Source organism: Diceros bicornis, chromosome 25 (genome assembly GCF_020826845.1).
Source record: "Diceros bicornis minor isolate mBicDic1 chromosome 25, mDicBic1.mat.cur, whole genome shotgun sequence".
Classification (NCBI taxonomy): domain Eukaryota; kingdom Metazoa; phylum Chordata; class Mammalia; order Perissodactyla; family Rhinocerotidae; genus Diceros; species Diceros bicornis.
This window is the reverse complement of record NC_080764.1, coordinates 11,963,587-11,974,976: the sequence shown is the minus strand read 5'-3', so window position 1 is coordinate 11,974,976 and position 11,390 is coordinate 11,963,587. Positions and strand designations below refer to the sequence as shown.

At 57.8% G+C, this 11,390-nt stretch overlaps 2 protein-coding genes across 2 annotated transcripts; both read left to right on the top strand.

Moving 5' to 3' along the window:
- Nucleotides 1-1,981: 1,981 nt before the first annotated feature.
- On the top strand, nucleotides 1,982-4,188 carry LOC131421652 (histone H1.0). Its single transcript, XM_058568394.1, has one exon. The coding sequence runs from the start codon at nucleotides 2,241-2,243 to the stop codon at nucleotides 2,823-2,825; it is 585 nt and encodes a 194-aa protein (XP_058424377.1). The 5' UTR covers nucleotides 1,982-2,240; the 3' UTR covers nucleotides 2,826-4,188.
- A 504-nt stretch (nucleotides 4,189-4,692) lies between these two features.
- GCAT (glycine C-acetyltransferase) lies at nucleotides 4,693-10,854 on the top strand. Its single transcript, XM_058568389.1, has 9 exons — nucleotides 4,693-4,903; nucleotides 6,291-6,421; nucleotides 7,729-7,830; nucleotides 8,299-8,445; nucleotides 8,972-9,126; nucleotides 9,263-9,345; nucleotides 9,531-9,702; nucleotides 10,139-10,260; nucleotides 10,542-10,854. The coding sequence occupies exons 1-9, from the start codon at nucleotides 4,708-4,710 to the stop codon at nucleotides 10,691-10,693; spliced, it is 1,260 nt and encodes a 419-aa protein (XP_058424372.1). The 5' UTR covers nucleotides 4,693-4,707; the 3' UTR covers nucleotides 10,694-10,854.
- The last annotated feature ends 536 nt before the right edge of the window (nucleotides 10,855-11,390 follow it).

Sequence of the window (11,390 nt, the reverse complement as noted above, 5' to 3'; positions counted from 1 at the left end):
AGAAGAAATGTCTTTGAAAATAACCAAAACAAGCCCACCAGAATGTTGTGTTTTCAAATCAGGAAACTTCGGGGTAACTGACATCATCCAAATAAGAACCTTGACCTTTTGAACTAACCTGGCCCTTCAGTTGTTTCTCTTCCCCGCCTGTGCCACCAAGATAAGCCCAGGGAGAAGGCATCCGATATGGACACCGCGTCTCAGGCCTTCCCCTCCCCCCTCCCAATCATTTGGATTAATCCATCCCTTGGTGTAGGGGGGAAACCCATTAATTTCCCTGGCCTCAGAGACTTTCAAGTCCAGTAGGAGCCCTTCCCCCCACACCCCCTACCTATGACCGGTCCCCCCACCTAAACCCTCCAACCCTTCCCCCCTCCCCTCCCCAACAGCCAGTATTTGCAAACAGCTCCCGGACCCTACCAGAGACGCCGTTCATCATTTTGACCAGCTATAAACCCCCACTCCTCGGGTATTGTTTAATTGAAGAGTGACGGGCCTCTTTGCTTAGGGAATATAGCAGGTTTGTTGTGGGAGGGGGCTCAGGGAGCCAGCATCCCGGAATCTGGGGCCCGTGCCAAGTGGGACCCTGCACGTGAGTAGGATGTCTATCACAGACAGGGGTCCCAGGAACTCTGGAGTCCCTTCCGCTGGCCTCTGGGCCCCTAAAGGCCCTCAGAGCCCCCCACACTCCATACAGACGGTGGCGCCCCTTGTTTGCCTGGTCTGTACCTGCCTGGCAGCACGGGAGATGTGTACATTTTAACAAAGACATCGCTTCCTCCCAGCAAAATGGCGGTGGTCCTGGCCACGGCTCCCTGAACAACTACACACTTTCCGAGCATTAGTCAGGACCCAAGGAACACTAGCCCCTACTCGAGCTCCCCCCCAGAGCCCGGTTTTCCCAAGTTCCCAAAGCACTCAGGGCCTCTCCTCATCCCAGGGGCCCCTACAGTCTCTCGTTAAAGCCTTTAGGGCAGCTCCTCCATTGTGGACCACCGCCCGCTCCCCCCCCTCCCACTGCTTTCAAGGGGCTTTGGGAGGGGGACTGGACCCCCAAGATGGGCCTCAGGGGTGGGGGCAGCGAGCTCTGCCTCTGACACCCCAACACTCCTAGGCTGACGGAGGGATAGAAATGAATTCCTGGTTAGGATATATGGGAGATGTGAGGGTCTTTGAGGAGAGGAGGCGACTCGAGGGACCCCTCCTCATTCCCTCAGGGCACCCAGGCAGCATTGGGGGTTTGGCCTCAGGAGAGACTCTGGATGCAGAGGTCAGGGGGCGCGCTGGGGGAGACACGACAGAGGAGGGGGAAGGGACAAAGTTTGAAAGTGCCCTTCCAACTCTTCCAGGGAAAGTTTGCTGGGGGGCCCCATGGACAGAGAGGGGGTAGAGATGCAGGGGGCCGGGTGGCGGGATGACCCCCGAGAGGTGACCGGACCCCGGGGGAGCGACCCCTCCCCCCTGTCCCGGCTCGGCCCGGCTGGGAGTCGCCCGGCTCGGGGCGGCGTGTGTTAGTTGGAGCTGCTTTCCGGCCGCTCCGCCGGGCTGGGGGGCCCCGGCGCGGGCCGGGAGCCGGCTCCCCGGTAGCCCCAGGGGGCAGCTTTGCTACGGGGGGTTTCCCGCACCGGGACTCCCCGGCCCCGCAGAGCCAGCCCCCCGCAAAGGGGAAATGTGCCGGCGCCCCGGCGGTCCTCGGCGCCGTTTGGGGCGCGTGGCGGGCGCGGGGGGCGGCGGCCGGGCCGCCGAGACGGCCGGCGGGGGAGCCCAGGGAGCCGGGCAGCGGCCCCGGGCGGCGGCGGGGAGCGGGAAGGCTCGGGCCGGGGGGAAAGGTCGGATTTGCTGGGCGGAAGAAACACAGATGGCGGCGGCGAGGCGCCATTCCGGGCCGGGAGCAGGCAGCCAGCAGCCCTGTCCTCACCGCGGTCCGCCCGCCGCCGCTAAATACCCGGATGCGCCGCCCGAGCGCCAGACGCGGAGCTGGGAAAAGGGAGGCAGAGGAGGCGGAGGCGGAGGCAGAGCCAAGCGGCGAGAGCGACCGACAGACCGGCGGGGCCGGGCCACGCCAAGCCAGCCCAGCGAGTCTTTCCGCGACCCGAGCCAGGTCCTCGCGGGCCGCGCTCCGGACTGGCCTGGGCGTCAGGGGCGCAAGAGCAGGTTCCGAGGCGGGCTTTCCTCGGCCTCCGGCGAGGGCTGGCCTTTTTGAAGGCGCCTTCTTTAACAGCAGGACCAGGCAGGCCACCATGACCGAGAACTCCACGTCCACTCCTGCGGCCAAGCCCAAGCGGGCTAAGGCCTCCAAGAAGTCCACGGACCACCCCAAGTATTCAGACATGATCGTGGCTGCCATTCAGGCGGAGAAGAATCGCGCGGGCTCCTCGCGCCAGTCCATCCAGAAATACATCAAGAGCCACTACAAGGTGGGTGAGAACGCCGACTCGCAGATCAAGTTGTCCATCAAGCGCCTGGTCACTACCGGGGTCCTCAAGCAGACCAAAGGGGTGGGTGCCTCGGGGTCCTTCCGGCTGGCCAAGAGCGACGAGCCCAAGAGGTCCGTGGCCTTCAAGAAGACAAAGAAGGAAGTCAAGAAGGTGGCCACGCCAAAGAAGGTAGCCAAGCCCAAAAAGGCTGCTTCCAAAGCCCCAAGCAAGAAGCCCAAAGCCACCCCAGTCAAGAAGACCAAGAAGAAACCGGCTGCCACGCCCAAGAAAACCAAAAAACCGAAGACTGTCAAAGCCAAGCCAGTCAAGGCATCCAAGCCTAAGAAGGCCAAACCAGTGAAGCCCAAAGCCAAGTCCAGTGCCAAGAGGGCCGGCAAGAAGAAGTGACAATGAGGCTTTTCTTGTGGACACTCCTGCCTGTCTCCTATTTTCTGTAAATACTTTTCTCCTTTCCTCTCCCTTGATTTTCGTCTGCAACCCTTCTCCCGTTCTATTCTTATTTTATAAGAGACAATTTGGATTCCTCCGAAATTAGGGAATAGTTCATTTTTCCTTTGAACCAGTCATGCAAGGACAGCAACAACAAATCTCATCTCTGTAATGATGAGAATGTACCTATGTTCTGTTTTGTTAATTTGCTATTAATCTACTTATGGGTTTAGGGATTTGGGGGGGGTTGTGTGTTTTGGATGGTTGGTTTGCTAGGAAGGTAAAAATGGGAGGAGAAGGAGCAAAGCAACTTGTTCTGCTAGATGAGAGGGAGCCCAGGAATTGTTCAGGTTTGTAGGAGTATCTTTAAGGCCAATGAGCTTGCTTTAAGTTGAGCACCCCTTGTGAGTTACAGAACCTTGGTGGGGAGGAGAGGAGAGAGGTGGCAGCAGCTGGATGGCAAAGGAGGGAGATGGAAGTCAGCCCATAGAGAGTTTTTTCCACTCCCAATGGTGAGCAGTAGGGGGTCCAAATCCAGTCGCCTTTTCACTTCTGTTAGTCTGCCCCCGTGGCCTCCCTATTGTCCTAAGGAAGGGGAAGGGGTGGAAGTGACAGCTGGTCCAGGAAGCAGTGACTTCTCTCAGTCAGTTAGAAACTAGCCATTGGGGGTCTTTGTGATTTGGGAAAGTCTCACGATAAACGGGGCTGGAAATTTTGGGGGAAGGGTGGGGAGTCAGTCAAGTGCCTCAGTGTACCCTGTTGAAACTTGGGTTTTTCCACACAATTGGATTGTATCCTAGGAGGACTTTTTCTTTTCCCCTGGCTTTTTGTTCCTCCTGTACAAGAGGTGGCTTTGCTTGGCGGTCTGGGGGAGTCTAGCCCAGCCACCTGCCACTTAAAAACCTCCCGGACCTCTTTACTTCTGAGTCTTTTATAAGTAGTTGTAGATGGGGGAGGGTAGTGGGCTGGGAGTGGACAGTCAGACATACCGCAGTCGATTTTGAATTGCTAAGTAGTTTTACAGAGCTAGGTCTGTGTGTGTGTGTGTGTGTGTGTATGTATATATGCATATCTAGGGCTAGTACTTAGTTTCACACCCGGGAGCTGGGAGAAAAAATCTGTACAGTCGTCTCTTATTTTTAATAAAATAGGAAAGCGCGCGGTTACGCGTCATCCCCCCACCCCACCTTTGTTTTGTTTTGTTTTGTTTTTAACAAGTGATATTTGTGCCAGGAAGAATTTGCTGTCTTTGTAATTTTAAAACTTTAAAATAAAATTGAAAAAGGAAAAAACTTGAGCGGTATATTCTTCGTCGCTTCTAAGACTGGAGGAGGAGAATGCAGAGCGATTGGGCGGGCGAGCAGTGGGGGAAATCGGGGGCCGTTTGCATCTGAGAATGGGGGAGCGTTCCAAGAGCTCGACTGAACCGGGGAAATGTCAGGGCTGGAGGTAGGTACAGAACGTGCCTCGGCCAGCTTCTAGGCTCCTGCCTTTGGGGTCCAGAGGGCACCCCCTTCCGAGAGGTGGGTGTGCAGGCAGGGGATAGGAATGGGGTGGGGGTCTGGTGGGCTGGGCCCGGGCGCACCTTCCTCCGCCCCGTCGCCTCCCCTCCCCCCACGCGGACCGCTCCGGTCTCAACTTACAAATCAATCCACTTTGGTCCTCTGCGGATGCCGCCAGGCCCCGCCTGCCCGGCCCTGGGCCCGCCTCCCCTGCCTCTTTAGCGACCCCTCTCGCTCCGATTGGCTGCCGGGGCCCGGCCCCCGGCCACCTGACCAGGCCGTGGCCGCGGCGCGCACCGCCCCGGAGCGGGCAGGCGCGCTCGGGCGAGTTGAGCGCGATGTGGGCCGGCCGCGTCCTCCACGCGGCGCTCTCCGGGGGCCCCCGCGGCCGCCGCGCGCAGTCAGCGCTGGCCCAGCTGCGTGGCATCCTGGAGGAGGAGCTGGAAGGGATCCGCGAGGCTGGCACCTGGAAGAGCGAGCGAGTCATCACATCCCGTCAGGGACCGCGCATCCACGTGGACGGCGTCTCCGGAGGTAACTCCCCCTCCTGGGAGTCGTCGGACCTGGCCGGTCGGAGGTTTGCGCCGGAATGGAGGTCCTGCAGGCAGTAGGCGGGTGGGAGCACCTGCATGCTTAGCCACTGGCCCCTTTCCCATCTATCAGGCCGACTTTATGGCTTCCCAGTGTTAACTCTGACCTGGTTAAACCCGTTTCCACCGAGGGAGGTCAGTTGCCCTTGACCACCCTGTTGGCTCAGAGGGCGGGGCTGGACCGAGACCCAGCCGTGTGAGACGTGAGAGAAAAAGAAACACACCAGCTAGCTCCCACCGCGCCGCTGCAAGGAAGGCTGGTGGGAAGGCAGCAGCAAGAGACCCTGCATTTCTGGAGCGGCTGCTGTGTGCGGGCGTCTGCTAATTGCAGCACGTGGACGCCCCCAAACCCTCACAGCTGGGAATGACTAATCCCATTTCCCAAACGGAGCAGCTGAAGCTCAGAGATGTGAATGAGGTGGCTTGCCCAAAAGCCCCCAGCTAGCTGCAGGCAGAGCTGGACTTTGGTCTAAGTCCTCTGGTATATCGGAGCTGGAAGGTCAGCTCACTGGCCACAGTCACAGTGAACCCGGCTCAAGGGCTGCTGCAGCAGTTGCACCATGAATTGGCCCTCCAGGCCTCTTTCATTTCTGTCCAACCACTGGTCACTGCCTGTCTTGTCTGTGCCAGGTCCCAGGTGGGTGCTGATTGTAACCAGGCCCCCAAACCTGCCTCCTGCCCGGGAAATAGGCATGGAATCCTTGGTGCTGTTGTACTAATTTGTAAAATGGAGATCCCAGGAAATCCCTGCCTTCTTCCAGGGGAAGCTTGGAGCAGGTCAAAAGATGGGAAATTAGGAGACTCAGCTTCTCGTCCTGTTTTTGCCTCTCCCAGGCTGAATGAACCTTGCCCTCCTCGGGCCTCAGTTTCCTTCTCGGGTCACCTGTGTTCACTTGGGGCTTTATAAGTCAGGGGTCGGGGCCGCAGAGGCATCCCCTTTGGGCATTCGATTCTGTACCAGGCAGCAAAGTCACCTGTGTGGAGTTTGAGGCGGGCATCTCACCCGGCCCTCTTTTACCCTGGAGGAAACCAAGGCCCAGATGAGAGGTTGCGGGTGGTCTTCAGGGATGGGAGAAGCCTGTGAGGCAGGACTGAGTTCTCCCAGGGTAGAATGTGATTCAAAGCCAGAGTTTAAATGTCTCATCCTTCAAGGCACCGGTCCGAGTCCTTTCCTGACCCTCTCTGAGGGTGATCATACTGTGTGGTTGTCACCTCCTCAGGGGTGAATCCAGGTTCATCTCCTTTCTGAGACCCCAGGGCCTGGCACTGACACCTTTCCAAGCCCTTGCTTGCCCTGAGGTGCTGTGTCTGTCCCCTCTCCTCCACCTCAGGAATCCTTAACTTCTGTGCCAACAACTACTTGGGCCTGAGTAGCCACCCCAAGGTGATCCGGGCAGGTCTGCAGGCCCTGGAGGAGTTCGGAGCTGGCCTTAGCTCTGTCCGCTTCATCTGTGGGACCCAGGTACACAGCGGGTGTTGGGGGAGTTGGGAGGGATTGTCTCCAGCACTGGGCACTGACCCCAGCTGTCTGCTTCCCACAGTCAGCAGGGCTGGTTTAGCCAGCTCAGCTCAACCCAGGGCCCTAGGCCCATTCTTAGCCCCAGAGCTGTCCACTGGAAAGTCTGGGTTCAGGCTTTTGTTTTGCTGTGAAGCCTTGGACAAAAAACTTAATCTCTCTGAGCATCCATTTCCCTACCTGCAGAACAGAACTCCGCACACCTGTTCCCCTTTGGGAAGGGAAGAGTAGAAGGCAGGGATTGAGATGGAGGGTTCTGGAGCTATTCTGCCTGAGTTCAGTTCCCAGCACCACCATTTATTGGTTCTATTACTAAAGGCAAGTGTCTTAATCTCTCTGTGCCTCAGTCTCTTCATTGGTAAAGTGAGGATAATAGTACTTTAAGAGGATTGTTCAAATTAAAGGGTTAACACATAAAAATGCTTAGAACAGTGCTGGGCACATAGTAATGCTTGATAAATGTTGGTTATTATTTTATTTTGTAAATGTTACAAGATAAACTTATATAATCATGAAACTTACATGGCTTATTATGTCCCAGGTACTGTTTTAAGAACATTACAAATATTAACTCATTAATGCTCATAACAGTCCTAAATGATAGGTGCTATTTTTGTCCCTGTTATGGAGATAAGGACACTGAGGCCCAGAGAAGTTAAGTGACTTGCCCGAGGGCACACAGCCTATCATGGTGGGATTTGAATACAGGTGGCCTGGAATGCAGTCCGTGCCTCTGCCTCCTTGTGGTTATTCTTACCTGTCGTCTCGGAAAGGTGAAGGTGAAGTGAATGTCAGAGGTGGAACGCCTAACTCTCAGCCAGGGCACTTTCCAACAGAACCCTCACTCAGACTGCACAGCTTTCAAATCTAAAAATTCGAGGCCCAAATGAACCTAGAGTTACTTGTGTAATCCTCTCCTTTGCCATTAAGCAACCAAAAAATGCATCAGTTTGTTATCAGGAAGACACATCTTCTTTTACCATCAGCACCCATAATTCCACCATCAGACCCCAGTACAAACGAAGACCCAACCAGGAAGGGACACCTAGCAAGCCCCTGATCCCTCAGTGAGAACCATCTGCCAGATTCCTGTCGGCTCTGAGGGAACGCTTGCGGTGAAGAAGGAAGGGAGAGGCCAAGGCTGCAGGCCTTCTAGGCTGCCTCTGTTTCTGGTCCTCTAAGCCTCTGTCCCCAGGACTTGTCCCACGTGGCCCCCACCAGGCGTTAATACTTGTTTTACTTGCTTTCTTCAGAGCATCCACAAGAACCTAGAAGCAAAGATAGCCCGCTTCCATCAGCGGGAGGACGCCATCCTCTATCCCAGCTGTTTTGATGCCAACGCTGGCCTCTTTGAGGTGTGAGGGGGCCGTCGGTGGGGTTGGTGAGGCTTGCCAGCCTGTGGAATGCTGGGGAGTGGGCAATTAGAGGAACCTGGTAGGATGCCAGCACCGTGCCTGGGGGCTCCAGTGCACGTTTCTTATGGAGGTCAAGGTTGGCCCAGGCAGGTGCTCCAAGAGGAACCTGGGGCGTGCAAGGAGGCCAGCTGCCTGGGCATTTTGGGGGTAACCTACATCAGCTGGAAGGCTGGGGGTGGCAGGGGCCAGGCACTCACCAAACATGTCCTTGCCTGCTCTCCCTAGAGCAGGACGCTGGTCCAGGCCAGTCCTGGGCTCTGGGGACCCAGATCAAGGCAGAGTGCTCCTTGCCTCCCTGCCCAGAGGAACACCCTGGCTGGCAGTGAAATTTGGACTCAGACGGAGTTGTGGGGAGGGACAACCCCAAGGTGGTTGAGTGATGGCTCTACTCCAACTGCCTTCCTCCAGGCCCTGCTGACCCCGGAGGATGCCGTCCTGTCGGACGAGCTGAACCATGCCTCCATCATCGATGGCATCCGCCTGTGCAAGGCCCACAAGTACCGCTACCGCCACCTGGACATGGCCGATCTGGAGACCAAGCTGCGGGAGGCCCAGGTGGGGCAAGACCCAGGGTCCCAGGGGTGAGGACTGGGCTCACCTGCAGCCTTACCCCTGCTGAACGAAGTGGGGCTTGGAGAGGTCAACTCCTCACTCAGACAAACAGCCTGAAAGTTTGAAACAGCCAAGATTTGAACCCAGATCCCTCAGACTCAAAGTTTTATTCCATTGCACCATGCTGCCTTGAGTTTTAGCAAGCACCTTATGTGTGGCAGGCCCCTGCCTGCCACCTCACCCTGCAGTGAGGTGATCTTACGGCTAGAACTGGCCCTGCCTCACCCTGCCCTCTGGGAGAGGAGACAGAGCATTCTCACTGCCCAGGGCTAAGTGTGGCTCCAGACTACCCTGGAAGAGATGGGTAAAGGGAGAGAATGTTCCAGCCCCAACACAGTGGTGCTTATGAGCCCGCCTCTGTGCTGGGCACTGGGCAAGGTGAGCTCTTGGAGCCCCCGGCAACACAAAGGGTGGGTGGTTTGGCCCAACTCATGACACCAGCCACCACCTGTCCGTGTCTTCCCTGCAGAAGCATCGGCTGCGCCTAGTGGCCACTGATGGAGTCTTTTCCATGGATGGGGACATTGCGCCCCTGGAGGAGATCTGCCGCCTCGCCTCTCGATATGGTGCTCTGGTCTTTGTGGATGAATGCCATGCCACTGGCTTCCTGGGGGCCACAGGACGGTGGGAGCACCTGACACCTTAGGCCTTGGGTCGGGCTTCTAAGAGTGGGTGGGAAACTTGGAGGCCAGCCCCCAGCCCAGCCCGTGATCCCTGGGCACTCAGGTGCCAGTGGTGGCAGTGGCAGCTTCTCTTGCAGGGGCACGGATGAGCTGCTGGGTGTGATGGACCAGGTCACCGTCATCAACTCCACACTGGGGAAGGCGCTGGGCGGAGCATCAGGTGCCTGCAGGGTTGTGTCCCTGGGGTCCCTTATCCACATGCAGGGTCCTGGAGGGCTCTCAGAGAAGGTGGGGAGGGGAGACCTGGGGCTGCGGAGAAGAGGGCAGCATGGACTGTACTCTCAGGAGGGTGCTCCCCTGGCCTCTGACCACCACCTCCACCACCACCTCTGCCCTTGTTCCCAGGGGGCTACACGACAGGGCCTGGGCTCCTGGTGTCCCTGCTACGGCAGCGTGCCCGGCCCTACCTCTTCTCCAACAGCCTGCCACCTGCTGTAATTGGCTGTGCTTCCAAGGCCCTGGACCTGCTCATGGAGAGCAACACCATTGTCCAGTCTATGGCGGCCAAGACCCAGCGGTGCGGTCCCTGGCAGGGGTGGGGCAGGCTGGGGTGGGGGAGATGGTGAGGGCCCGCCCTGTGTGCCTGTGCAGGCCCATAGCTCCACGCTTATGAGTTCTGCCTCTGCCCACACCACGTCCTCAGCAGGGTGCACTGGGACTTGGCTCTCTCATCCGAAGGCTGCCTGCTTGCCCACCTCCCTCTTCTCTGTCGCTGCCTCCTCCTTCCATTTCCTGGTGCATTTCTCTGCGAATGACCCTGTGTCTCCCCCTCATGTGCAATCCTGTCTTTTTGTCTCCGTTTTTGGTCTGCCTGGCTCCCCATCTGCATCTCTGTCTTTGTTGGTCCTTCCTGTAGACTTGGGCACAGATCTTGGTTCACATGCCCATCAGGAGCAGGTGTGAATGCTCCACAGCCCCGCCAGCTACCTCTGACACCTAGCTTGTTCCCATAGGTTCCGCAGTAAGATGGAGGCCGCTGGCTTCACCATCGCGGGAGCCCATCACCCCATCTGCCCTGTGATGCTGGGTGACGCACGGCTGGCCTCTTGCATGGCAGATGACATGCTCAAGAGAGGTGAGGGGCCCAGGACTAGAGGACTGGCTGTGGGTCCTAAGAGAAAAGGGGGGAACCCCTAGACTGTGAATACTGCCCCTGACCCCCACCCTGCTACCCCTCTTAGACCAGCTGTCTGTCTAAGCTTGAAAACCACAGGCCATGTGGCAGTCCCATGTCTGAGAGACCTTGGGCAGCTCCCTTGCCCTCTGTGGCCTTCAGGAAAGTAGGGGCTGTATGTCACGCCCCCAAAGCCTGTTTGGCTCTGGTGAGTCCCAGGTTGACGCTCTCTACCCTCCCAGGCATCTTTGTCATCGGGTTCAGCTACCCTGTGGTGCCCAAGGGCAAGGCGCGGATCCGGGTGCAGATCTCAGCGGTGCACAGCGAGGAGGACATCGACCGCTGCGTGGAGGCCTTCGTGGAGGTGGCGCGGCTGCACGGGGCACTGCCCTGAGCCCCGGGGAGTGACAAGCAGAGCCAAGGCCCCCTCCCTCCACAGTAACAAAGAGAGCCTTTGATCAGCCCAGGCCAGAGGCTCTGAGCTCTGTCAAAGTCCTGCGGCCGGGCTGGGGCAAGGCCATGAGTATGAGGCAACAGTGTGGAAACTGGCTGTGACGCGCTGGTCTGCTTTCTTCTCTCTAGGCAGGCTCAGTCCTGTGGCCGGCAGAGGAATCAGGCAGGAGCTAGGGCTCAGGGCAGGCTCCTGAGGACTGTAGTGGATCTCAGAGCTGACCACCTCCCCCAGATTGAGATGGGACCCAGGCAGCTGGGGTAATACGGGCAGGGGCCGCCGTATTTGTGCTGCTGTGGAGGGCAGCTGAACACCAGCCCGCAGGCCTTTCTCATGCCACCCCCCACCCTACTCTGCAGCCCCTTGAGTCTAGCCCTGGTGAACACCTGCCCTCTGCTCCCTGTCCAAAGGATGGCCTACAGCTGCCCAGACAAGAAGAGGCTGGGTGCCCAAACCCTTGTTTGGGAGAAGAGACAGAATTCAGGCCCCAAAGGAAAGAATGTGGGTCACTACTGGAGAGGCCCCTGACAGTCTGAAACCAGTGTTCTGGCCCACTTTGTCCCTGACTCTGTGGCCCCGGTCAGGCCCCATCTCCTATGTGTGCCTCAGTTTCCCTCCACTGTATCAAGAGTGGATGTTA